General features: G+C 35.6%; 1 protein-coding gene across 1 annotated transcript in view; it reads right to left on the reverse strand.

Annotated features, from left to right (window-relative positions):
• FAM227B (family with sequence similarity 227 member B) overlaps positions 1-27925 on the reverse strand; it is a 264205-nt gene that overhangs the window by 195548 nt on the left and 40732 nt on the right. The window contains exons 7-10 of the mRNA XM_068551264.1: positions 27643-27741; positions 14514-14615; positions 11292-11418; positions 1008-1145 (exon numbers count right to left, since the gene is read on the reverse strand). Coding sequence (XP_068407365.1) covers positions 1008-1145; positions 11292-11418; positions 14514-14615; positions 27643-27741 — 466 coding nt within the window. The remainder of the gene's footprint in view (positions 1-1007; positions 1146-11291; positions 11419-14513; positions 14616-27642; positions 27742-27925) is intronic.

A 27925-nucleotide genomic window follows, 5' to 3' on the forward strand; every position in this document is an offset into this window, starting at 1 on the left:
TAATCAGAAGAGCAGTAATTAACTAATTAAACAATTTTAGAATCAGAAATTAACTGACGAGCAGCTTTCAGAAGAGTAGGTTGAGTAGGTTAGTCCCTCTTTCCCCTGGCTTATATCAAGAAGTATGATGGAAAGGTATTGCCCTCTACACTAGTGGTTCTTAACTTTGCCTGCACACTGAAATCATCTGGGTAGCTTTAAAAAATACTGAGCCTCAGATTCTTATTTAATTGGTCAGAAATGAGGCCTGAGCACCAGACCTATGTTTAGTATTGAAATATAGTATAAATTAGAGAAAAATAAACTTGCTTTAAAGTGCTAATTAATATAGAGTTACTGAGAAGTTTGGTCCTGGACAGGAATTTGGGAGGTAGAAGAGAATACAAAAATATATCCATGTGAATTGCTATTTCAAGTAGTCTGTAAGTGGACTATTTAATAAGTAAGCATTTGGAAAAAACAAAATACTGGAATACAACTACCTTCCTTTATAACAAAATAAACCCCAAGTGGATTAAAGAATTTAATAAAACATGGAAATAAAAAAGTACTAAAAAAAAAAGAACAGGTAGTTTTTTTTTTTTATGATATTAGGTAAGAAAGTTCTGACAAACATGCCACAAAACTGAAACTACAAAAGACATTATTTAAATTTACTGAATAAAAACTTTAAACTTATCTATTGGTAAAACACATTATTAACCAGATAGCAATACAGCTAAAAAGTAAGAATATTTGTGGTGTTCTTACAAACCTGAGAAGTTCCCGCAAATCAATATAAAAACATAATAACATGCAAATGAGAAAAGGACTTAAGCACATGCCATTTTTATAATGAAAAACTAAAATATAAAGCAATATTCAAATTACTATAATACCCATCTATAAATCAAATGTTATTTTAAGACCCTCACCAGAAAATAAATCATGAGAAAATTCTGACAAAAAAATAATGATACACTTGATTTTGGCTATTTCAATCGGCAGTATATAATAAATTTACTTACAAGTTGATATGCATTCTTGACTTCTTGCAATCCTGTCCTTTATAGATTCTGAAGGTGTTTTCTTGCTACCATGAATGGTTGTTGTGGAGAGTTCGTTCAGCTTCCAGTGGGTCCAAAAGTCTTTTTTAGGTTTTAAACCTGTTGATACAAATATGTATATTTAGCCAAAGAAATTAGGATTTTAAAAATATCTTTTGTCAAAGCCTTTTTAGGAGCATTATACATTTCATTCTCACAACACTCCTGTGAGGCTTGTCAGTCTCAAGTTTCAAAAGAGGGAATCTCTACATAGAAATGTTAATGTCTTACCATATAAGACTGAGAATTAGAAAAGAGATAAGCTTGATACATACCTTTCTAACTCATAGACATAAGCTAAGTTCATAAACGGACATAAGGGGAGATTAATATTGTGAAAACTTGGAAAGGACCTAAATATCCAACAACAGTACATCCATACAGTGGATCATGAAGTATCCATTAAAAGTTACCTTGTAAGTATTTGTTAACATATAAAGGCAATCATAGTATGTTTTTATGTGAAGGACAATTTTACCGTATGCATATGTGTGACTATAGCTTAAATATTAACATGATTTCCTCTCAGCATAGGTGATTATTGTTTTAAAAATTTCCCTATCTGTAGCTCCTATTATTTTTAAAATAACGTTTATGAATCAATTATAGTACCTAAAAGAAATAAAAATAAATTCCATTTAAAAAGTTCCATTTTTGTTCCAAAAGCTGTATAGGGTTGAATAATTGATTTAATCACACTAAACATTTATATTCTCAGCAATGAAAATGAGAACAATATAAATTCCTTTGTGTACTCCATATGTTTATTCTGATGGTTGAGACAGTATATGTTAAAGTGTTCAGTAAATGGGAAATATGAGCTAATATTATCATTATTAATATACATTGATATACTCATAAACATAGCCAGTATTTTCTCAGTAGTGAGTATTCAATGAGGATTATTTGCTATATTTTGATATCAAATTGGAATTTTCTAAGTGTTTTTAGATTTGGTTATCGTCTATTTCACATTAGTTGCCACTAGATAAAATATTCAGAAGCCTGAAGTGTTGCTCATTTGAATGTTTCTCAATAGATTGTCTATGTTTTAAAATATATAGTGTATTCGTGGAAAATCTGGGGTATAGTAAGGCTAACAGATCAGGAGATTAAAAGACAGTTTTTTTTATTGAGAGGGGGATCAATGTCAGAGTAGGAAGACATGGAGCTCACTTCCCCTCACAAACACATCAAAAATACATCTACATGTGGAAGATTACTCAAAGAAAACTAATTGGAAACCGGCCGAGTATCTCCTATAAAACCAAAACTGCAAGGAAGATCTCCACGTAACTGGGTAGACTTGGTGGGGGGAAAAGGCATCGGGTTGGGACCAGCACCCCTGGAGGGGTCTGTAAGGAAGAGAAGGTCCACACAGGTGGACCCTTGCCCTGGGGAGCCCCCATGCCTGTTGGGAAATCCACTGAGACAGAAAAGCTGGAGAAGCCTAGACTCTAATTGTGAGGAGTGCGCGTGTGCTGGCTTGCCAACAATCAGAGCAGAGAGAGACTTGCACTGATGGCTGCCACCTTGTCACACTTCCCAATTTGAAGGGGCAAATGCCCAGTGCCCCTCACTCCACACTACAGCCTGGCAGGAGATCAGGGGAAAGATTCAGTCTACCTGCTAGAAGTGGGATTGCTGAATCACACGGGAGTTCTATTTTCAATTTTTTGAGGGACTTCCATACTGTTTTCCATAGTGGCTGCACCAATTTACATTCCCACCAACAGTGCACAAGGGTTCTCTTTTCTCTACATCCTTGCCAACATTTTTTATTTGTAGTCGCTTTGATAATAGCCATTCTAACAGATGTGAGGTGATATCTCATTGTGGTTTTGACTAGCATTTCCCTGGTGATTAGTGATGTTGAACATCCTTTCATGTACCTGTTGGACATCTGTATGTCTTCTTTGGAAAAATATCTATTCGGTTCCTCTGCCTATTTTTAAAATCAGATTGTTTCCTTTTTGCTATTGAACTGAGTTCCTTTTATCTTTTGGATATTAACCTCTTATCAGATATGATTTGCAAGTATATTCCGTAAGTTGTCTTTTCATTTTGTTGTTTTCTACTATGCAAAAGCTCTTTAGTTTGATATAGTCCCACTTACTAATTTTTGCTTTTGTTGCTTGTGCTTTTGATACCATACCCAAAAAATTGTTGCCAAGACATATGTCAAGGAGATTTTCCACTATGTTTTCTTCTTAAGAGTTTTATGGTTTCAGTTCTTTCCTCCATTTCAAGTTAATTTTTGTGAGTGGTATAAGATAGGAGTCCAATTTCATTATTCTACCTGTGGTGATCCAGTTCTCCCAACACCATTTATTGAAGAGACTATCCTTTTCCCATCGAGTATTCTTGGCTCCCTTGTCAAATATTACTTGACTGTGTTTGTGAGGGTTTATTTCTGGGCTCTCAATTTTGTTCCATTGGCCTATGTTGTCTTCTTTTCTATAGTTTCCATGTCTTGCTCAAATTACATATCTGATCATACATGTTATCTATCCATCTTTTCCACTAGAGCATTTACTACATTAATCATAGTTACTTAAAATTTCCTGTCTGATATTCTAATATCTGTGTCATATCTAAAACTGGTTCTGATGATTTCTTTGTCTCTTGATAGTGTGTTTATTTTTTCCATTGCTTTTTTGTAGACTTCATAATTTTTGTTGAAAGTCAGACATATTGTGTAATGCAGTAAAGATGAAGTAAATAGTTTTCAGGCCTTGAAATGGGCTTTTTGTTTTTCTGTTTGGCCTTAAGCATGGGTAATTAAGTCAGTCTGGAAGGGAACTGAGAGTTGGGCTGTGTTTGGGTTTTGTTGTTACTATGATTACCTTTAGTACTCTACATGCTTCAAATTCCTCTTACGATGTAAACTGCCTTGCCAGAGGTTTTTGTTTTCTGTTAGTTTACTTCCACATCAGCATCTGCTCCACTCTCAGTTTTAGATCTTTTGTGTCTTCTCAGAAATGGTCTTTTCCACACTTGTGCCCCTCTCCCAGCAGTAGACTGCTGTTACCTGTCAGTTGATGTTTGTTAGCCTGGTAGTGGTAGGTATTCTCTGTTCTGAATCAGCATCAGCGTTGGGTTTTGTTCCTGGGTCTTGGGATAGGGTCTTCTCAGTAATCCAGCCTTGCCCCAGCTGTAGCAAACTTGTTCTTGGCCCAGTGTGTATTCCTGGCCTCTGGCGTAGAGGTAGCTTTCTCTGTTTCCCAGGTGAGTTGTGTCTCCACTTCTTCCCTAAGGGAAACTGCATTTGCTGCCCTTCCTCCTCCCCAACCTTTCCCCCTCCTCCTGCTGTGGCTTAAAGCTTGTTGTTGTTGTTAACATAGAGGAGATAGAAGGGTCCAGGCAAGGCTTTATGCCTTTTTTGCAGTGTCTTCTATTACATTCCCCCAGGCTTTCTCAAGACTGTTATTCCACCCTCAATATTTCTTGTAAGATGTGTGGAGAGAAGCTTGTAAGTGAGGGCAACTTCTCCCTTGTTTTATGTAGCTACTAAGGGTTCTATATTCTCACACTAGACCATACTCAGCTTTAAGCAATTCATTTAAAATTTTGGCTAAGGGAATTCCCTGGTGGTCCAGCGGTTGGGACTCCGTGCTTCCACTTCAGGGGGCTAGGGTTCAATCCCTGGTCGGGGAACTGAGATCCTGCAAACCACGTGGTGCAGACAAAAAAAAAAATTTTTTTGGTTGAATTCTTCTTACTGGCTTTTATGGTATCTGGCTGCATCTGCCCCCGATGAGCAAGTGCTTGCATCTGGTCTCTCCTTGGAGGCACCCTTCTTTAGATTTTGGGTTGACTGCTCTGTAATCTCTGATGGGTTCAAGGAAAGTTTTGAATTTGCAGACAGTCCAGTGTTTTTTGGTGGAAGGGTGGAAGTAATATCATTTTAGTTTTCTACATCCTAAGCAGAAGCCAGAAGTCATGGCACAAATTTTAATCTTGCTCATTGTAAGGCTGCCATGTGGGATTCAGTCATCAGGCTTGTGCCAAAATCTAGCCAATCATACAAAATCTTAATGTGTCTCTACTCTAGAGAAGTAGCCTCCAAAGTCTTCCATATCCTAATCTTCCCAAATTGTGAATATGTTATGTTACATGGCAAAGGGGAATGAAGGGAGCAGATGGAATTAAGTTTCTAAATTGGCTAACCTTAAAATAGGGTAAGTATGCAGGCTTGTCCAGGTGAGCCCAATGTAATCAGAAGGGTCCTTAAATATGGAAAAGGAAGGTAGAGGAGTCAGTATCAGAGTGATGCAATATGAGAAAGACTGACTATCCATTGCTGACTTTGATAATGAAAGAGGGCCATGAGGCAAAGAATGAAAACAGCTGCAGAAAAGTTGCAAAGAAACAGATTCTCCCCTAGAACCTCTAGAAGAACACAGCCCTGCCAAACATCTTCACTTTAGCCTAGTGAAACTCATTTTGGACTTCTGATTTCCAGAACTATAAGATAACACATTTATGTTGTTTTAAACTAAGTAGTAATTTTCTATAGTAGCAATAGGAAACTAATACAGTCTCTGGTGCTCTAAGAATTGTGTATAAGGAACTCTGGTAACAAAAATTTTGTTTGTGAAAAACGAACCAAAAATGAAAGCCAAATGACAATGTAAGAAATCAAACTGAATATAATGTAAATAACCTAATGAAGTGATTACTTCATCCTGATAAAAAGGAATTGTTTTTAATAAGGAGAAATTGAATCAAGTATTTTAGATCTATGCTATAAACATCTCCTCAACAAAGAAATAAGAAAAACATGTCTTATAAAATCTTTCAACAAGTGCTCTAGCCAATACAAAATAATTAATCACAACTGAGAGATGAAATCTTACCAAAAGTTGAAAAGGTTGTTTATGAGCACAGACTCAGAAAACATGTGACTCTTGATAGGTATGCAATGTGAGAAATGCATTGCGAGAGAAATCTGTACAAACATATTCATGATTAAATAAACCACAGAGGCTCTAGTGCAGCTACCACTACTGCCTTTGTTTTCAACTTAAATTTTTATCGATGCATAAAAATTAAAATGAACAATCATGTACAGCTCAATGAATCTTCACAAATTTAATATATGGTGTCCATGTTACCAGCCCTCAGAAACAAAATATTCAGCACTCCAGGTGCCCTCCTTTCTAGCCAGGACCAATTCCCAAGAATAAACATTATCTTTACTTCTAAAATTATAGATTAGTTTTGCCAGATTTTGAACTTTGTATCAGTGGACTCATACAGGATCTACTCTTTTGTGTCTGGCTTTTTTCCCCCCTCAACCTTGTTTCTGTGATTTGTTCATACTGTTGTATATAATTATAGTGTGTTCATTCTCATTGCTGGTAGTACTTCATTATATAAATATTCCACAGTTTATCTAAATTTCATATTATTGATGGGCATTTGGACAGTTTGTTTTGATTATTATATAAATAGTGCTGCTAAGAACATTTTGTGCTTTTGGTGTACAGAAATATGTACATTTCTGTAGGTTATGTACCTAGGAGTCATAGATATGCTGGTCCAAACTCACACATGTTCAGCTTTAGTAGATATTGATTGTACACTCCCACCAGCATGGCTGCCTTTTATTTTAAGAAAATGCAGGTTTGAATTTTTTTAACTCTGTTTGAGATAAGTGTAGATTTACATGCACTTGCAAGAAATAATACAGAGAGATCTCCATACCCTCTATTTAGTTTCCCACAATGGTAACTAACACCTTGTAAAACTATAATACTGTATCACAACCAGGATATAGACAATGATATAGTCAGGATATGGAACGGTTCCATCACAAGGATTCCTCGAGTTTCCCATTTTAGCCACACCTACCCTCCACTTTAAACCATTTTTTCTGCCTGATGTGAAGTTAATAGGCGAGGAAACAATAGATGATCCTTTTGTTACAGAAACGTTTTCTACTAAGGTGAAGTAGCCCACAGAGAAGTATTGAAACAAGTGTTCAACAGGGATGACTAGCCTATGTTGGAAGGATATGCATTCATAAACAGCCGTATTCAGACTAGAAGTGAGCAATGAAGTTTACTAAAGATAGACCAATTTTGTGCCTGTGTAGATGGTTTTATAATAAAACTGAGATCATTCCACCTTTTGTGAATCCTAGGGTGTTAATCAAGTACGTTTTAGCATATGAATAATAAAGCCCAACTAGTTGCTGGGAAACACTGGGAGGATTAGGGAGGGCTTGCTTCCTCTAAGTCTTCAGAAAAAATTTCCCTTTTCCTTCTCTGCAACAGTTTTTCATAAATTAAATACTGGTGTTTTTATTTTATTCACCTCAGGGGGCAATAATCCATTATTCATAAGAGTTCAGACACTGGAGTCTGACAGGCTTAAGCTGAAATCCTGGTTCTGTTACTTAGTAGTAACTGTGGACAAATTCTCTTAACCTTGGTTTTCCCTTTTGTAAAGGAATAATAGCATATTGTTATAATAAGGATTTTTGAGGCTTAAGTGGGATTTTTTATGTAAAATGTGGATTTCTCTTGCTCAGCTTGCTGTTGACTTTGCTGTGGATTTAACCCTCTTTCTATAGGTACAAATGGAGACCACTTGTCATGTCTAGATTCTTGCCCAAGTCTGAGTCCAGCATCCATTCATCTAGCATAGTTCTGCTGTTCCTTCAATGTCTACTTATATTCTTGAGTCAGGCTATGAAGATTACCTTAATTATCACTGTACTTTTTCTTCCTTTGCTTTCAAATGCTTTTAGTGTTTACTATTTCTTTCTTGTAATTCTCCTATAGTGTAGACACCATTTAGGGCACAGTCATCTCCTTGTTATATTTTAAAATAATCACTAAAAATTTGAGATTTTGTTATAAAAAATGCAAATGTTGACGAATATTACATCTCAAACTTAAATCCTGATTCCATAAAATCCTACCGCCACAACCTTCTCTTACAGTCTTCACCATTTCAGTAGTTGTCTAGTTGCTCAGGCTAAAATTCTTGGCATCATCCACGACTCTTTTATTTGTTCCACTTTCAACTTCTTTATATCAATAAATCCAATGGACTCTGCCAGCAGACTTATCTAATATAACTTGCCAGCTCCTCATCCTTTAACCAACCTGTTCTAACCAATCACCATGTCTCACTTCTATTACTGCAGTATCTCCAACTGCATTCCTGATTCCACCCTTGTCCCCTCTATGGTCTCTTGTTCTCCCAAAAGCTAGAGTGATCCCTTATAAACATATTTTAGGTTACAAGTATTATTTGCTCAAAATCATCCAGTGCTTTTCCATTTCACTCATAATGAAACAGTCCTTATAACTGCCTATAAATTATGAGATGCCCTAACCTACCGACATATCTCTGACCTCATCTTTCTACTTTTCAATTCCTTTCTCATTCTACCTCAGCTACATTGGCTTCCTTGTTGCATTGCAAATATGCTAATCTTCTACCTGCATCATGGCCTTTTCATATGCTGTTCCTTCTACCTAAAAAGTTTTCATTCCAGATATCGACATAGTTCATTCTCTCACTTCCTTTGAGTCTCTGATCAATATTACCTTCTCATAAGGTATTCTCAGGTAACCCAATATGAAATAACACCAGTTTCAGTGGATGTGTTTATAAACACACATTAGAAGACTCTAAAAGGTGGAGACAAGAAGGCAGACTAACTAGGAACCTCAGGACCCAAGGTACAACACAACAGTGAAGTCCTTGGGTTTTCTTTTTGACTCATATTTCAAACTGGGTGCTAGAGAAACCAGGATCCAGAAATGGTAACAGGCAAAGATAAAAGAAGTCTCAAGAAAATCCTCCTCTCTCTAGCCCAAGGACCAGGAAAAGGGCTGCCTAGTAGGACAGAAAACTTTTAGACAATGACTGCTTACTCCAGCCAAACACAACAGGAAAATCTGCTGCTCCAAATCCACCACTGCCAGAAAAGGGTGGCTGGAGAGCCTCAGCTTCCACTCTCACTAGGGTAGTATCAGAGGAGGCAGAGCAGAGACCAAAGACTTTTATTCCCACAGGACTGGAATGAGGTGCACTTTCCTCTCCCTATGGAAAGTGGTGTCAGAGGAGGCCTAGTGGAGACTGTGACCACTGCCCAGATATAACAAGGCTACCCTCCCCCTTATAGTGTCAGTGGAAGCCACTTGGGGAGCAGTAACAAGGCATCCCTGTCCCTAAAAGCCAGGGTGGTATCAGTAGAGGTCTGCTGGGAGCTGTAACAAACCCTCCTCCCACCGCTATGTCAAAAGAGACCAAGTGGGTAACCTGGACTTTCATTCCCCACCTGACAGTGCCCTTCTCCCCCAACTAGAGCAGTGTCAGAGGAGGCCTGTTGAAACACAAAATTTAGATAAGATTCAGAGTCTTATAATACCCAAAATGTCCAGGTTTTAATTGTCATATAAAAAAACTAGGAAACTCAACTTGAATGAGAAAAGACAATTGCCAGCATCTAGATGACACAGATGTTAGAATCACCTGACAAGGATTTTTCAAGCAGTTATCATAAAAATGCTTAAACAATAATGAACACACTTGAAACAAATGAGAGAACAAAGTCTCAGTGAAGAAACAGAAGATATAAAAAAGAACCAAATGTAACTTTTATAACTGAAATGTACAATAACCAAATTTTTTAAAAAATCAAGAATGGGTTTAACAGCAGAATGGAGGGGACAGAAGAAAGAATTAGTAAACTGGAAAATAGAATAATAGAAATTGCTGAATTTTCAACCTTCAGATTAATTCTACCAGTCATAGCCTATAAAACGTCCTGAACAAGAAAATTTTTGTTTACTTCAGTTAAAACTATCCATTCTGATATTTAAATAGGATAAGGTATTTATATTAGTGTTCTTGCCTTTACTTCAGGCAGTTTGCATGTGGAATGCTTTGAAGACCCATAAGAAGAGCGTAAAGTAGACACCCCCCACTGGATTTACCAGAGGACTTTAAAACCTTTCCTTATAAATCTCCTAGCTCATTGCTATTGCTCATCTAAATATGTTATATACATTCTTCTTTAATTACATAATAGAAACTAGTTAAAAGCATAAGAATCATAAAAGAAATATGAAAACTATATTTGCAGATGATATGCGTAGAAAACCCTAGACAATCAATGACAAAACTAACTTGAATAAAAGGATTAAGTAAGACAGTGACTTATAAAATTTCACACAGAAATCAATATGAATTTTTGGGGGACACAATTCATTCTACAACAGGTCTGTAGGAAAGTTGTTCTGTTCTTCACATTTTTTTCTTATAATATTTTTGTATGAATGCTGTGCTCATTCTCTTTTTGCTTCTTATATTTGAATTAGTTGGATTTTTCTCTATAATTAGGAGACTCCTGTCCTATGTGTATTGATGGAGGTGGGTGGTCCTCAGGGTTGTTTTCTAGCATGTACCTCCCAAGGACTCCCTCCTTAAAATATGAAACATTTTCTTAAAGAAATGGTTTGGTTACTAAGAATTGACACAAAACAGTTCTAAAAAATTAGTCAAAATTTGGACAGATTTATAAGAAGGACTTGAAAACAGTCAATAGCTTCTGGTAGTCCATAATGGTATAGTAGTCTTAGGAAACAATATTGGGGAGGTCTTTCCAGGAATATGAAACAATAGCTTAGTTTTAAACCCAAGTGCCTAAATCTCTAGCTAAGTACTCTAGGATGGAATCTTACTTCCCTTCAGCCTTTGAGTCCTACCACTCCTACCTACACACACACACACACACACACACACACACCATGATTCAAAAAATAATAAGTTTTCCTTGATTAATGATTTTATGTTCTACAAGGAACTCAATTAGCTCTAGAATTTACCCAATATTATTTGCTATAAAAATGCCAGCAGTGTTCCAAAAGCAGCTTAAAATATTTCTCTTACAAATATAAAATATATATGGTATGGTTTTCTTTCTGTGGCAATTTGGGTTTCTACAATAATTCCACTGCCTGTAAAATTATTTGGCTTTCTAAAGTAAACAACTGATTAATTTTAGTATAACAGAATTTTCAGAATAAAATAAATAATCATTATTATTTTGAAACACAGACATCAATATGCTATGTTTTGTAAGGCAAAGAACTACAAATTTTTTTGACTGGGTAAACAAAACGCTGCAATTCAAAAGTTTTAGGTACCACAATAATGATCAATACTTAATGACATTCGTACCTGACAACCAGAGAAAAATGTTATTCCCTAGATCTTCTTTAAATTCATCATTAAAGAAATCACTGGATTCTGGAAATGCTTCCTGGAATGTTGCATAGATAGCTTGTGTCAAACAATCAGGATACACCTACCAAAAACAGAGTCATATTAAAATAATTCCATATTTCATTTAACATATCTCAACTATCAAAGAAATTACTAAATTTGTGAAATATACGTGCCCCTTTTTTCTTATAGCTTGCTTTTGGCCATTTAGCACTTCTTTGCACTTCTAACTGAGGAATATGAACAAAGAAGAGTTGAAAATAAAGTCAGTCAATTTGGCTATTTGTTAGCATTTTGGGAAAAAAAATTTAATTTGGATAAAGGATGAAGTTACAATTTAGATAAGATACTTTAATGATTCTACATTTATTTCATTTAACCTTACTATTGATACCCTCTTTCAGAAAAAGAATACTGTCTTTCAGGTCATTATAATAAAAAGCATATATATATTTTTTTTAATTGAAATATATTTGACATGTAATACTATGTAAGTTTAAGGTGTACAACATGTTGATACATTTGTTTACTGCAATATGATTACCACCATAGCATTAGCTAACAGCTCTATCACGTCACACAATTATCACTTTGAGTGTGTGGTGAAAATAAAGAGCATGTTTTTAAATAATTGAAGCCTGTTTAGGTGAGTTAATATATTATAACCACGACTGTAAAATCATGATCAGATTTTATATTTGTATCATACAAACAGATGGTACTACCAGTATTCTATTAGACTTAAATTCGCTTGACTACTAAGTTTCTCTCGGGGACTGACTAAACACAGGAAGATACCAGATTTTTATAGTAAAGATTTAAAATATTTTATCTGCTATTTTGGAAGGCTGGCAGACACCAGAAACTAGAAGAGGCAAGGAATGGCTTCTCCCCTAGGGCCTCTTAAAGAAACTAGCCCTGTTGATACCTTGATTTTAGTCCTATAAGACTCATTTTGGACTTCTGACCTATATAACTGTAAGCCAATGAATTTCTGTTGTTTTAAGCCACTAACTTTGTGATAACTTTTACACCAGCAATAGGAAACTAATATAGTCGCCTAATCCAGTAGTGCTAAAATCTGCTGGTAATGGATGGTATTCTTTGAAGAACTCCATAAGTTTTTTTGGGTAGGGGAGAAGAGGAGAGGGAAGAATGCTTTAAAATACTGATATATTTAATTTTACTGAATGAACCATGAACATTTTTACTACCAGAAAAATCACATATTATAATTGTGGTATATAAAATCACACTAATAATCAAAATTTAAAAGTTGAACAAGGTAAGTAAGAGGAACTTTTAAAAGTTTTCTGTGAATATCTCACCTTCAGGAGATTAGGGGAAAAAGAGATTAAGTGTCAAATGATGTTGGGAAAATTTCTGAAGGAATATCATTGTATGATATTGGAAGAAACTGAAGCAAAAGTTATACTAAATATGTTCAGATTCAGTTAATTTGTACTGAATAGTGAGACCTGAAGCTAATTTTTTGATTCTTAAATATTAATAGTTTTCTCTTTCTGTGGTAAGATAAATCAGATGAGCCAATAGTAACAAAACACCTTCTTATTTGAATGAGTTAAAAATAATAGAAATTGGTCAATGAGAGTTGAGGCTCCATTTCTACTTATAGAGCTGTGGAGGTAATATACCTGCAGGGAGGTGGCGTGGTTCTCAAGCACTGAGATAGGGAGAGGGAACATTATAAAATGACTGAACAAAGGTCAAGGGGTCAAATTATTACGGTGTACATGTTATTTGTTCTCAAGTGAGGCTTTGAATCTTGGTTAAACAACTTCTAATTTCTCCTTAGAAAAAGCCACTGAAAATAGGGACTTAGAAAAAAAATCAAGTCATGATTTGAGAAGGGTTATAAATACAATATCTACCAAAAGGCACATCCATCCCAAGGGAGAACATTTGGACCATAAATGTAAGACCAGAAATTACAGAATAAGGGATATGCAATGGTGCCACTATCTCCTTTGTTCACATTAAATAGGTCTTTTATTCTTTTCTTAAGAGCCCTGTGTTAAAGCATGCTTGATTTCATCAAGCCACAGGTATAGGCTAGAAACACCACAAAGGGATAGACTAGGTGAAAGCGTATGGATAGGAGAAACAGCTGGTTTTGTCATCTCTAGACAATTTAATGACCAAAAATCCCAACCATTAACTATTATTTTCCTGCAAATAAGAAAAATAAATTTAATATTAGCAGAGAAAATCTTAGTCTATCTTTCAGAACATTAGTGTTCTATAAACAATTTATGAATCATGGATCAACCTCTTCATCTGATGGACAACCAGCTGTGGAACTGAGAGACTGAATGTCTTGCCAAGATCACCTGGGTAATTACGAGCAGATTCCAGATGTGAAGCCAAGTCTCCTTATGCCCAGTCCACTACTGATTTCCTTCTACAATACTGTATGTATATGTTTGTGAGATAGATCAAGACTGAGCATAAATATTCGGCAATTTAAGTTCGTTTATGTTTTCATCATGAAGGACATTTATTTTTATTTTAGGTTTTACCCATGAAAACATTGACTGACTCAAAAATACTTCTGTATTTCTGATTTACAGATGTCAGTACAACAAAGTATTTGAATGTGGCTTCTGCTTTGAAATGCTAGATGTTTACATTTTAAAATACTCAGTGAAATTCCTACATGTCTTCATTTCACATTACTCAAGAACATAAATTATTTTAACCAAATTATTTTACTATAACAGACATAGTAAAACATTTGATCCATAAATTTGTCCATTGTTCTTTACTGTAACATGTGCTTAGTACTTAGGCATAACACAAGAAGTTAAGTCCTCTTAGATCGAAAGATACTTTATAAAGTAAAAGAAAAATGATAATTTTGTAGGTAAAAAACCAAGACTATACATAGAACAAGTCAATAGTTTTCAAATTATTAATATGCAAACAAATACATATACCACACTGAGGAGATTCTGTAAGGCTTTTAGTCAGTAGAATACAATATTCTGGGGTGGAAGGGCATGACTTTTTAAATATTATCATTATTAACTCTACTTTAGGCAATTTTGCTTGCAAAGTAACAAAATATGTTCTCATATGTGTTTAAATAAAATAACTATTTTTATATTTCACTTGCTATAAAAATAATTAGCATAATTAGTTAATTTCTATATTTACCTGAAAGAATGCATCCTTTCGACTTAGAGGTATGCTCATGAAAAGTGACACATAACTTTCTGAAATTCTATCAAACAAGGAATCTTGACTTTCTCTGTCAGGCTTAAAAAATAAAACACACATGGAATTAAAATCATTAATACTACAATTTAAAATTAGAATCTGTTTACATAATGTCAGTAACTCTATCTTCTTAAAGGGCAGATCAGTTGCTATAGTGGAATGAGCATGGGTTTTTGGCATCATGCAGACCTGAATTTGAATGCTGGCTCCATTATTCATTAGCTGTACTATCCCAGGCAAGTTAATTAAGTCCTAGTTTCCTTATCTGCCAAATATAGATAATATCACATACCTTAAAGTATTATCTTAAAATTAAATAGGGACAAGGATTATGTTTTGTTTGACTTTGTATTTCAAGCCCTCAGCACGGTGCCTGGCACACTGAAAGCACACCAACATTTGATGAATTAATGAAGGTTCTTGAATAGTAGTTGGCATGCACAAGGCAATCAATGGCATAGTTGCCTGCTATTATTCTATAACCATTCCATATTTTTCATAATCAGTAACTCAGTATAAAGTCAAAGCAATTACTGGAATGAGACAGCCATAGCCAGAACTAGTAAAATTGTGACATGAGAACTATACTAAAAACGAAGTAAGTAGAATGTCATAAGAAGGAAGAAATCTGTAGATAATAATAATGTCAATATTAAAGTCCTAAGGTAGCACCTTGAATTCTTGCTCTATTAAGCAATGAAGAGATAAATTAGAGTGCAAATCCATGAATTAAGCAATAAAGATGAATTAGAGTCCAAATTCATTTATGATGTCAACAGTAGAAGCACAAGCTGGAATTAATAGGTTTTGGTAATAAACATCAAAAATGATCAAATTTAGTGGTCGTTTTCTATGAAATTAGCATGCCATATGAGCTAGGATTCATAAATGCATAGGATCTTAGACATAAAGTGGAAGTTAGATATCACCTAGGTTAAGCCCCTCTATTTTAATGACTGCATTGATGCCCAGAAAGATTAAGAGAATTATTTAAGGTTATACACAGTTAAGTAACTGAAAGCCAGACTAGAATCTAGGTCTCCTAACTCCCAATACAGCTTTTATGCTTGTGTAATAAGTTTATGGGAGGAGATAGTAGCAGAAATCATAATGATAATGTTAATAGTTAACAATTCTTGATCATTTATATAATGGGCAGTGGTTCTAAGACTTAGGGTTGTGTGAGAATTAAATGAGATAATATATAATTTACTAGTAAAGAAAGTTGGCATGTTTCAGTTACATGATCTACACTTAACACGTGTGATGAAATACCCAAACAGAAAGTTCCAGAACATGTCTTTGATTAATACAATTCAACCTAGTGTCCACAACATATATACCTCCACAGGAAACTGAGTAGCAAAATGGTACAGTAAATTTTTATACATGTTTTGGTATGCTTGAAAAGAAAACGTATCCTACAGCTTTTGGATATTCAGGTTACTGATATGTTCATTAGATCTAGCTATTTAACATATGTTAAATCATACTTGCATTCCAGGAATAAATTTCATTGGTCAGATTGTATAACCCTTTTAATATACTGCTGAATTCAGTTTGCTAGTATTTTGTTGAAGATTTTTGCATCAATATCCATCAAAGAGGATATTGGTCTGTAGATGCTTTTTTTGTTGTAATATCTTTGGCTTTGGTATCAGGGTAATGCTGGTCTCATAAAATGAGCTAGAAACTATTCCCTTCTCTTCAATTTTTTGGGGGAGTTAGAGAAGGACTGGTGTTAATTCTTCTTTTAATGTTGGCAGAATTCATCAGTAAAGTCATCTAGTCCAGAACTTTTCTTTGTTGGGAGGTTTCTGATTACGGAAACCTGATTGAATCTCCTTACTAGTTATAGGTCTATTCAGATTGTCTATTTCTTCATTATTCAGTACTGGAAAATTATATGTTTCTAGGAATTTGTCCATTTTATACAGGCTATCCAATTTGTTGTTATATGTTTGTTCACAGTACTCTAATAATCCTTGTTATTTCTTTGACAATAGTAATGTTTCCACTTTCATTTCTGACTTCGGTAATTTGAGTCCTTTTTTTTTTTTTTTTTTTGGCTGCACTGAATGGCATATGAGATCTTATATGAGATCTTAGTTCCCCGACGAGGGATCGAACCCATGCCCCCTGCAGTGGAAGCACAGAGTCTTAACCACTGGACTGACAGGGAAGTCCTCACTTTTTTTTCTTAGTCTAGCTAGAGGTTTGTCAATTTTGTTGATCTCAAAGGACTAACTTTTGGTTTTACTGATTTTCTCTACTGTTTACCAATTCTCTATTTTACTTATCTCCACTCTAATCTTTAGTAATTCCTTCCTTCTTTGTTGTTCTTTTTCTAGTTCCTTAATATGTAAAGTTAGGTTGTTGATATATTGTTTTTTGATTTATTTAAAACTTTAAATTTCTCTTTTAGCAATGCTTTTGCTTTATCCTATGAGTTTTGGTACATTGTGTTTTTTGCTTTCATTTGTTTCAAGTTATTTTCTAATTTCCCCTGTGATTTATTCTTTGAATCATTGGTTGTTTAAGAACTCTTATACATCAACAATGTGAGAATAATTTGTACATCCAGTTTGGAAACAACTTGGCACTACCTTGTGAAGTTGAACATCTTCATACCCAACAATGCAGCAATTCCATTCCTTCTCTATGTGTCTTGCAATTCTTGTTTGAGAGATGGACATCTTCAATAGGACAGTAAAACCTGAGGTATAAAGTAGTTATGCTTGGGAATAGGTATGTCTCTTCTCTTGTTAGCCTTTAGGGGTCTGGGTCAACTAAGTAAAATGTTAAGCTCCATTTGGGTTTTGTTTTTGCTATGGTTATTCTCAGTTAAACAGAGGCTTCAAATTCCTCCTGCATTGCCTTGTTTTTAGAATTCTTGAAGACCCACCTTTTGAATTCATTTTCTCTAATTCCTTCTGTTTTTCAGTTTTTCCTTTTATTGGTTTCCTCTCTGATCTTTATTATTTTCTTTCTTCTGCATACTTTGGTTTTCATTTCTTTTTCTTTGTCTAGTTTCCTACAGTAGAAGTTGAGGTCATGGTTTTTGAGAACTTTCCTTATTTCAAATCTAGACATCTTAATGCTTTAAATTTCCAAATACTGCTTGAGGTCCATCCCACAAATTTTAATCTGTATTTTCATTTTCATCAAGTTCAAAATACTTTTCAATTCCCCGACTGATTTCTGGTTAGATCCACAGTTCCTGAGAAGTGTGTTATTTAGTTATCAAATATTTGAAGATTTTCCAGGTAGCTTTCTGTTATTCATTTATAATATAATTCCATTTTGGTCTAAAAACATACTTTGTATGACTTGAATTCTTTTAATTTCATTAGGATGTTTTCCTAGCCCAGAATATACTTGGTAAAGGTTTAATGGGTACATAAGAAAAATGTGTATTCTGCTGTTGTTATGAGGAATGTTTAAGAAATATCAATTAGATCCATAAAGTTGGTTAACAGTATTGCTCAAGTCATCTACATCATTCTATACCAATAACTGGTTTTCTGCACATTCGACCAATTATTGAATATAAGGTGTTGAAATACCTAACTATACTTATAGATTTGTCTATTGCTTCTTTAAGTATTAAAATTTTTTCATTAAATGTGTTTCAAAGCATTTTAATTAGGTGCATAAATATTTATGATTGTTATGTCATATTGATGTATTGACTACTTTATAATTATACAATTACTTTCTTTTTCCTCCGTAATATTCTTTGCTTTGAAGGCTACCCTGTATAATGAGTTCAAAAAAGTTGTGACTTTTGTGGGTTATATATGGCTTGTCTTTGTTATTTTATGAGTGGAACTGATGTACTTTCCAGCCTCCTGAATCTTTTTGGGAGCCAATGTTCCAAGGACAATTTTGAAAACATTAAGGGTATATGATTACTCAAACTATTCTAGTTAAACACCATCAAGGAAATTTTTATCATTAGCCTACACGTTGGCCAGCAATTTTTAGAACACTGCATTCTCACTAACAATATGATAATAAATAATAATGATAGATGTAACCATTGAACATTTACCATACACCTACTTCCATGTAAACAAACAACTTTACATGCATTTTCTAATATAACTCCCGATAAACAGATAAAGTAGGTAATTTTTAAAAATTTTATGAAAGACTTAGAGAGGTAAGTAACTATTCAAAGTCACATCATTTTCTAAGTGGATAAACTTGTTTTTGAAAGCCAGATCTTAATTCTATTATATTGAATCTCATATTACATTTATATAGTATTTCCACAGTTTACTAGGGATCTTATTCATGTCACTTTTAGTACACACACCAACTCTAGGAAAAAAGAAAGTATATGTTATTTTTACCTGTTTTTTGTTTGTTTTGTTTTATTTTGTTTTAGAGAGATGACATAACTGAAGCTCAGAGTGATTTTCTCACTAGCCCAAAGTCTCACACTAACTACTGGGAGAGCCAGATTTAAAATTTTAATTTTCTGGATTCCAGTGCAGCACTTTTTCTACTAGATCAAGCTACCACTACATCATAGGCAATAAAGGAAATCTGCTATTATATTAGTCACCTAAAAACTACTGAAATAAGTTTTAGAGCCAGCATACTGAACCATGCTATGTTCTAGAGTATGATTATATATATTTTTTTCATATTATGCTGTTGGTAATTAAATTGTACAAGTGGCTCAGGGTTCTATTCCAGTTATAAAGTCAGTATTATTTATTATTCATAAAGTAGATTCAAAAATAGATAGAATTTACGTGTTTTGTACTCACCTGAAAATGTAGTACAACTTGAAATAGGAGCTAACCTAACAAAACAGATATTCCCACACAATGCTGGTAAAAAGGTATGGGCATGCACCACACTTATTTGGTGGATTTAGGAACCTAAGAGGTCATGCTATTTATCTAGTTCACTGGCTTCAATACATTTATATTTAACAATGAATCCTCTTAGAAATAAAACCATAGGTGAAATGTAATGAACAGAACAGATGAAAGAGGAGCTGTTCTGGTTAAATCATGGAAATGTTGCTTCAATATGGCTTGGATATCCCTTCAGTTCCCTAGAACACTAGCAGAACACTCATCCAGCTGAATCATATATTGTTCCTCAAAACACACCAGAAATCTTAACTGATACTGGAAATGTTATTAAATTATAATATTTTAAAATTATTACTGGGGGTGGAGTCAAGGTGGCGGACTAGGAGGATGCGGAATTTGTGTCTCCGCACAACTAGGGCACCTACCAGGCACCGGTGGGGGACCACAGACACCTAAGGGGACAGGAGGAACCCCCAGTGACCGGGTAGAATGTGGAGCGTGGGGGGAGTGAAGGGGGAAGAGAAGTGGAGGCAGGATGGGACTGGCGCCCCTGAGGGGCAGCTGGGGGAGGGGAAGGGATCCCACGCCCAAAGGGGTAAATTGGGGGACCACTGAGAGGGCAGGGGATCAAAAGGGAGCATGGCCAGGATTACCCTGCCCACTAGGGCCCCTGGGAGCCTGCTGAGATCCTGAGCCTGATCCTCTGCCCACCGAGGCCCCCTCCAGCCGTGCACGGGTCCTGAGGGAGTGGGAGGGAGGGAAGGGGGAGCAAAAGTAAAGGCCGGACCTCCGGGACCAGCACCCCTGAGGGGTGGCTGGGGGAGGAGGAGTTCCTACACCCAGCAGAACCCACCCACGGTTAGGGGTCCATCGGGGACAGGGGAGACCCTGGGGAGACGGTGGTGGCGGTGTGCAGAGGAACAGAAGGGAATGCGGCCAGCACTTTCTCTGTCTACTTAGGCACCAGTGAGCCTGATGGGCTCCTGGGCCTAACCCTCTGACCTCGGAGTCTCCCTCTTGCAGTGCAGAGCCCAAGCCCCACCCCTACACTCCCACCCAAGGCCCTACCTCTACACTTGGAGACCCCTTCCAATGCTGGGCCTAAACCCCACCCACACACCCTCACTCAGGGCCCTAACTCCAAACTCCGGAACTCCACACTCCAGAGGTCCTCCTTTCCATGTACTGCCTCTCCCCTTCTGTGCAGGTACTAAGCAGAGGCCCTGCCCCACACTCAAACGTCAACCCCCACCCACCTAAGTCCCGCCACACACAAAACCCCACCCCTGCTTAAGTACACCCCCACCGAAACACCCCCATAGCCAAGGCTTTTTTTTTTCCTCTTTTAGATTGGGGTTCTGTTTTACCTTGTTGATTCATTTATATTTTTATTTTTCCTAATAAATCTTTTATTTTTCTAATTTTCTTTTATTCTTTATACTCTGTTATTGTTCTCTCCTTTTAGCTTGTTCCCCCTCCCCCTTTTTTTTTCTGTTGTGGTTTTATTTTACTGTGTTGCAGTTGTTTCAATTATATTTTTATTTTTCCTAATACATTTTGTTTTTTATTCTTTGATATGGTACTGCACCTTTTTTTTTTTTTTTTTGCCATGCCATGCAGTTTGAAGGATTTTGGTTCCCAGCCTGGAGGTTGGGCCTGAGCTCCTGTGATGGGAGCTCTGAGCCCAAAAAGCTGGAATAACAGAAAACCTCAGACCCCAGGGAATATTAATTGGAATGAGGCCTCCCAGAGGTGCTCATCTCAGCACCAAGACCTGGCTCTATCCAACTGCTTGCAAACTCCAGTGCTGGATGCCTCAGGCCAAACAACCAGTAAGACAAGAATACAGCCCCACCCATCAGAAGTAAAAAAAAAAAAAGGAAATGACAAAAAATTATCTTACAGACAAAGGAGCAAGGTAAAAACTTACAAGACCAAATAAATGAAGAGAAATAGGCAACCTATCTGAAAAAGAAATCAGAGTAATGATAAAGATGATCCAAAATCTCAGAAACATAATGGAGAAAATACAAGAAACATTTAACAAGGAACTAGGAGAACTAAAGAGCAAACAAACAGTGATGAACAACTTAATAATTGAAAAGAAAAACACTCTAGAAGGAATCAATAGCAGAATAACTGAGGCAGAAGAACAGATAAGTGAGCTGGAAGATAAAATGGTGGAAATAACTGCCAGGGATAGAATAAAGAAAAAAGAATGAAAAGAATTGAGGACAGTCTCAGAGACTCCTGGGACAGCATTAAATGCACCAACATTCGAATTATAGGGGTCCCAGAAGAAGAAGAGAAAAAGGGTCTGAGAAAATATTTCAAGAGATTATATTTGAAAACTTCCCTAACATGGGAAACGAAATAATCAATCAAGTACAGGAGGCGCAGAGAGTCCCATAAGGGTAAATCCAAGGAGAAACACGCCAAGACACATGTTAATCAAACTATCAAAAATTAAATACAAAGAAAAAATAATAAAAGCAGCAAGGGAAAAACAACTAATAACATACAAGGGAATCCGCATAAGGTTAACAGCTGATCTTTCAGCAGAAACTCTGCAAGCCAGAAGGGAGTGGCAGGACATATTTAAAGTGATGAAAGGGAAAAACCTACAACCAAGATTACTCTACCCAGTAAAGATCTCATTCAGATTTGACAAAGAAATTAAAACCTTTACAGACAAGCAAAAGTTAAGAGAATTCAGCACCACCAAACCAGCTTTACAACAAATGCTAAGGAACTTCTCTAGGCAGAAAACACAAGAGAAGGAAAAGACCTACAATAACAAACCAAAAACAATTGGTAATAGAACATACATATCGATAACTACCTTAAATGTAAATGGATTAAATGGTCCAACCAAAAGACATAGACTGGCTGAATGGATACGAAAATAAGACCCGTATAAATGCTGTCTACAAGACACCCATTTCAAACCTAGGGACACATACAGACTGAAAATGAGGGGATGGAAAAAGATATTCTAATGCAAATGGAAATAAAAAGAAAGCTGGAGTAGAAATTCTCATGTGAGACAAAATAGACTTTAAAATAAAGACTATTACAAGAGACAAAGTAGGACACTACATAATGATCAAGGGATCAATCCAAGAAGAAGGCATAACAATTGTAAACATTTATGCACCCAACATAGGAGCACCTCAATACATAAGGCAAATGCTAACAGCCATAAAAGGGGAAATCAACAGTAACACAATCATAGTAGGGGACTTTAACAGCCCACTTTCACCAATGGACAGATCATCCAAAATGAAAATAAATAAGGAAACACAAGCTTTAAATGACACATTAGACAAGACGGACTTAATTGATATTTATAGGACATTCCATCCAAAAACAACAGAATACACTTTCTTCTCAAGTGCTCATGGAACATTTTCCAGGATAGATCATATCTTGGGTCACAAATCAAGCCTTGGTAAATTCAAGAAAATTGAAATCATATCAAGTATCTTTTCCGACCACAACACCATGATACTAGATATCAACTACAGGAAAAAAATCTGTAAAAAATACAAACACATGGAGGCTAAACAATGCGCTACTAAATAACCAAGAGATCACTGAAGAAATCAAAGAGGAAACCAAAAAATACCTAGAAACAAATGACAATGAAAACACGACAATCCAAAACCTATGGGATGCAGCAAAAGCAGTTCTAAGAGGGAAGTTTATAGAAATACAATCCTACCTCAAGAAACAAGAAACATCTCTAATAAACAACCTAACCTTACACCTAAAGCAATAGAGAAAGAACAAAAAAAATGCAAAGTTAGCAGAAGGAAAGAAATCATAAAGATCAGATCAGAAATAAATGAAAAAGAAATGAAGGAAACAACAGCAAAGATCAATAAAACTAAAAGCTCGTTCTTTGAGAAGATAAAAAAATTGATGAACCATTAGACAGACTCATCAAGAAAAAAAAGGGAGAAGACTCAAATCAACAGAATTAGAAATGAAAAAGGAGAAGTAACAATTGACACTGCAGAACTACAAAGGATCATGAGTGATTACTACAAACAAATATATGCCAACAAAATGGACAACCTGTAAGAAACGGACAAATTCTTAGAAAAGCACAACCTTCTGAGACTAAACCAGGAAGAAATAGAATACATAAACAGACCAATCACAAGCACTGAAATTTAGACTGTGATTAAAAATCTTCCAACAAACAAAAGCCAAGGACCAGATGGTTTCACAGGCGAATTCTAGCAAACATTTAGAGAAGAGCTAACACCTATCCATCTCAAACTCTTCCAAAATACAGCAGAGCGAGGAACATTCCCAAACTCATTCTATGAGGCCACCATCACCCTGATACCAAAACCAGACAAAGATGTCACAAAGAAAGAAAACTACAGGCCAGTATCCCTGATGAACACTGATGCAAAAATCCTCAACAAAATACTAGGAAACCGAATCCAACAGCACATTAAAAGGATCATACACCATGATCAAGTGGGGTTTATCCCAGGAATGCAAGGATTCTTCAATATAGGCAAAACAATGAATGTGATACACCATATTAACAAATTGAAGGATAAAAACCATATGATCATCTCAATAGATGCAGAAAAAGCTTTCAACAAAATTCAACACCCATTTATAATAAGAAAAAAAAAAACACCCACAAAGTAGGCATAGAAGGAACCTACCTCAACATAATAAAGGCCATATATGACAAACCAACAGCCAACATCATTCTCAATGGTGAAAAACTGAAACCATGTCCTCTAAGGTCAGGAACAAGACAAGGTTTCCCACTCTCACCACTATTATTCAACATAGTTTTGGAAGTTTTAGCCAATCAGAGAAGAAAAAGAAATAAAAGGAATCCAAATCGTAAAAGAAGAAGTAGAACTGTCACTGTTTGCAGATGACATGATACTATAAATAGAGCATCCGAAAGATGCTACCAGAAAACTACTAGAGCTAATCAATGAATTTGGTAGAGTAGCTGGATACAAAATTAATGCACAGAAATCTCTTGCATTCCTACACACTAGTGATGAAAAATCTGAAGGAGAAATTAAGGAAACACTCCCATTTACCATTGCAACAAAAAGAATAAAATACCTAGGAATAAACCTAGCAAAGGAGACAAAAGACCTGTATGCAGAAAACTATAAGACACTGATGAGAGAAATTAAAGATGATACAAACAGATGGAGAGATATACCATGTTCTTGGATTGGAAGAATCAACACTGTGAAAATAACTATACTACCCAAAGCAGTCTACATATTCAATGCAATCCATTTCAAACTACCAGTGGCATTTTTCACAGAACTAGAACAAAAAATTTCACAATTTGTATGGAAAAACAAAATACCCCAAATAGCCAAAGCAATCTTGACAAAGAAAAACGGAACTGGAGGAATCAGGCCCCCTGACTTCAGACTATAGTACAAAGCTACAGTAATCAAGACAGTATGGTACTGGCACAAAAACAGAAATATAGATCAATGGAACAGGATAGAAAATCCAGAGATAAATCCTTGCACATATGGTCACCTTATCTTTGATAAAGGAGGCAGGATTATACAATGGACAAAAGACAGCCTCTTCAATAAGTGGTGCTGGGAAAACTGGACAGCTGCATGTAAAAGAATGAAATTAGAACACTCCCTAACACCATACACAAAAATAAGCTTAAAATGGATCAAAGACCTAAATGTAAGGCCAGACACTATCAAACTCTTAGAGGAAAACACAGGCAGAACACTCTATGACATATATCACAGCAAGATCCTTTTTGACCCAGCTCCCAGAGAAATGGAAATAAGAACACAAATAAACAAATGGGACCTAATGAAACTTAAAAGCTTTTGCACAGCAAAGGAAACCATAAACAAGAAGAAAAGACAACCCTCACAATGGGAGAAAATATTTGCAAATGAAGCAACTGACAAAGGATTAATCTCCAAAATATACAAACAGCTCATGCAGCTCAATATCAAAGATACAAACAACCCAATCCAAAAATGGGCTGAAGACCTAAATAGACATTTCTTCAAAGAATATATATAGATTGCCAACAAACACATGAAAGGATGCTCACCATCACTAATCATTAGAGAAATGAAAATCAAAACTACAATGAGGTATCACCTCACACTGGTCAGAATGGCCATCATCAAAAAATCTACAAACAATAAATGTTGTAGAGGGTGTGGAGAAAAGGGAACCCTCATGCACTGTTGGTGGGAATGTAAATTGATACATCCACTATGGAGAACCGTATGGAGGTTCCTTTAAAAACTAAAAATAGAACTACCATATGACCCAGCAATCCTACTACTCGGCATATACCCTGAGAAAACCATAATTCAAAAAGAGTGATGTACCACAATGTTCATTGCAGCACTATTTACTATAACCTGGACGTGGAAGCAACCTAAGTGTCCATCGATAGACAAATGGATAAAGAAGATGTGGCACATATATACAATGGAATATTATTCAGCCATAAAAAGAAACGAAATTGAGTTATTTGTAGTGAGGTGGATGGACCTAGAGTCTGTCATACAGAGTGAAGTAAGTCAGAAAAACAAATACCATATGCTAACACATATATAGGGAATCTAAAAAAAAAATGGTTCTGATGAACCTAGGGGTAGGAAAGGAATAAAGACACAGACGTAGAGAATGGACTTGAGGACATGGGGAGGGGGAAAAGTAAGCTGGGATGAAGTGAGAGAGTGGCATGGACATATATACACTACCAAATGTGAAATAGATAGCTAGTGGGAAGCAGCCGCATAGCACAGGGAGATCAGCTCAGTGCTTTGTGACGACCTAGAGGGGTGGAATACGGAGGGTGGGAGGGAGATGCAAGAGGGAGGGGATATAGGGATATATGTATGCATATATCTGATTCACTTTGTCATACAGCAGAAACTAACACAACATTGTAAAGTAATTATACTCCAATAAAGATGTCAAAAAAATTATTACTTAATTACTGCATTTTAATTTTAGGAAGCCAGTAGTTTCTAGAGAAAAGCTTGCTTAAAGATGAAAAGATTTCTAATCCTTGTTTATTCCAAGGATAATCCTATATATGTAATGGGTCATTAATATCTTTGTGTCAAATCTGTTTGTTCAAAATAATATTATATGGCTTGACAAAGTTACTAGAAACATTGCTAGATTATGTTTCCTTCAAAAACTTGCTATATATAATCCTAACAGATTTAAGTGGGAAAGTAATGCTTCTTCTCATGTTCTATCATGGAAAAACATAAATCTGGGATTCAGATCTAGAGAAAGAAATTTAAGGTAATGAAACTCTGATTGCACAAATTTCCGTATGTAATTACCTTTGTAGAACTGATACACCACTTCCTATCCCTCATTCAACTCCTAACAATAATAGAAACATAGTACAGATAATCTTACCTAGAATTACATTAATTATTCTAACATGAAGCTCTATGTAAATGGTTTGTATGTAAAATTAATAACACCCATTCCTTCATGGTATGAAAGAATCCATTAGCAGTTTTCTTTGGGTAATTTGAGGTGGGGAGGTGAAGAATTGAGCCTGTTATTAGGCTCCCCTGATGGGGTAGCACACCTTCTTAATGCTTAGACTGCGATCCCCTGCGTTACCCTACTTTCCATCCTTCTAGATCCAGAGGCCACATGGCAGTCATTGGTATTCACCACTTTTTCCAGGCTCACGTATTCTCTAATGTAAGACTCGGGTACTGCTTATTTCCATTCTCTTATTGCTTCCCAGATACCCACGTCTTTCTCTTTTTAATCCTAAGCAGAGCTTTTATCTTTCTGAATCACGTGAGGACCCTCTCCCCATCTGATACTGTAGAGTGTTTTCTAAGTGAAACCTCCCTCAATGTCACTGATTTGCAGTGGATATTCTGTTTCGTGTTCATCAGCACATTACAGTATTGAGTAAAGCTACAACTTTATTACTCACTACAGTGTTTGATTTCACTAATCTTTTTCTGATTAATAAAGACTCTGGATCTTTGAAATCCATATTAAGGTTTTAACTTCTCTGAAAGAACTCTAGATTTCAAACAGGATTTCTAACATGTGCAGAATACTAAAAAACCAAGGTCTGTGACAGGATCAGAAAAACATTTTTTGTACCAGTGCTACCTCTACTGAAAAATTAATTATGCTGCAAATCAACTTTAAAAAAAAAAGTTTAAAAAATATCATTATACCTTAAATTTATGGAGAAACCACCACCAAAAGGAATCATGCAAAAGAGCAACAGAGGCTTCTGAGAGAAAATGAGTCTTCCAGATTTTAAAAATTTTTCCCTATGGAAAAAAGACACATGGAGATCAAATTAATAATATTATAAGACATGTTACTGTAAATAGGCTTTATTAAGAGTGTGTATTTAATAGTTATAAACTACCACTGCTTAATAGAAATTTAATGTGAGCCATATATATATTTTCTAATAAACATTTTAAAAAAGTAAAAGTAAAAGGTGAAATT

This window comes from Eschrichtius robustus, chromosome 1, assembly GCF_028021215.1.
Source record: "Eschrichtius robustus isolate mEscRob2 chromosome 1, mEscRob2.pri, whole genome shotgun sequence".
Classification (NCBI taxonomy): domain Eukaryota; kingdom Metazoa; phylum Chordata; class Mammalia; order Artiodactyla; family Eschrichtiidae; genus Eschrichtius; species Eschrichtius robustus.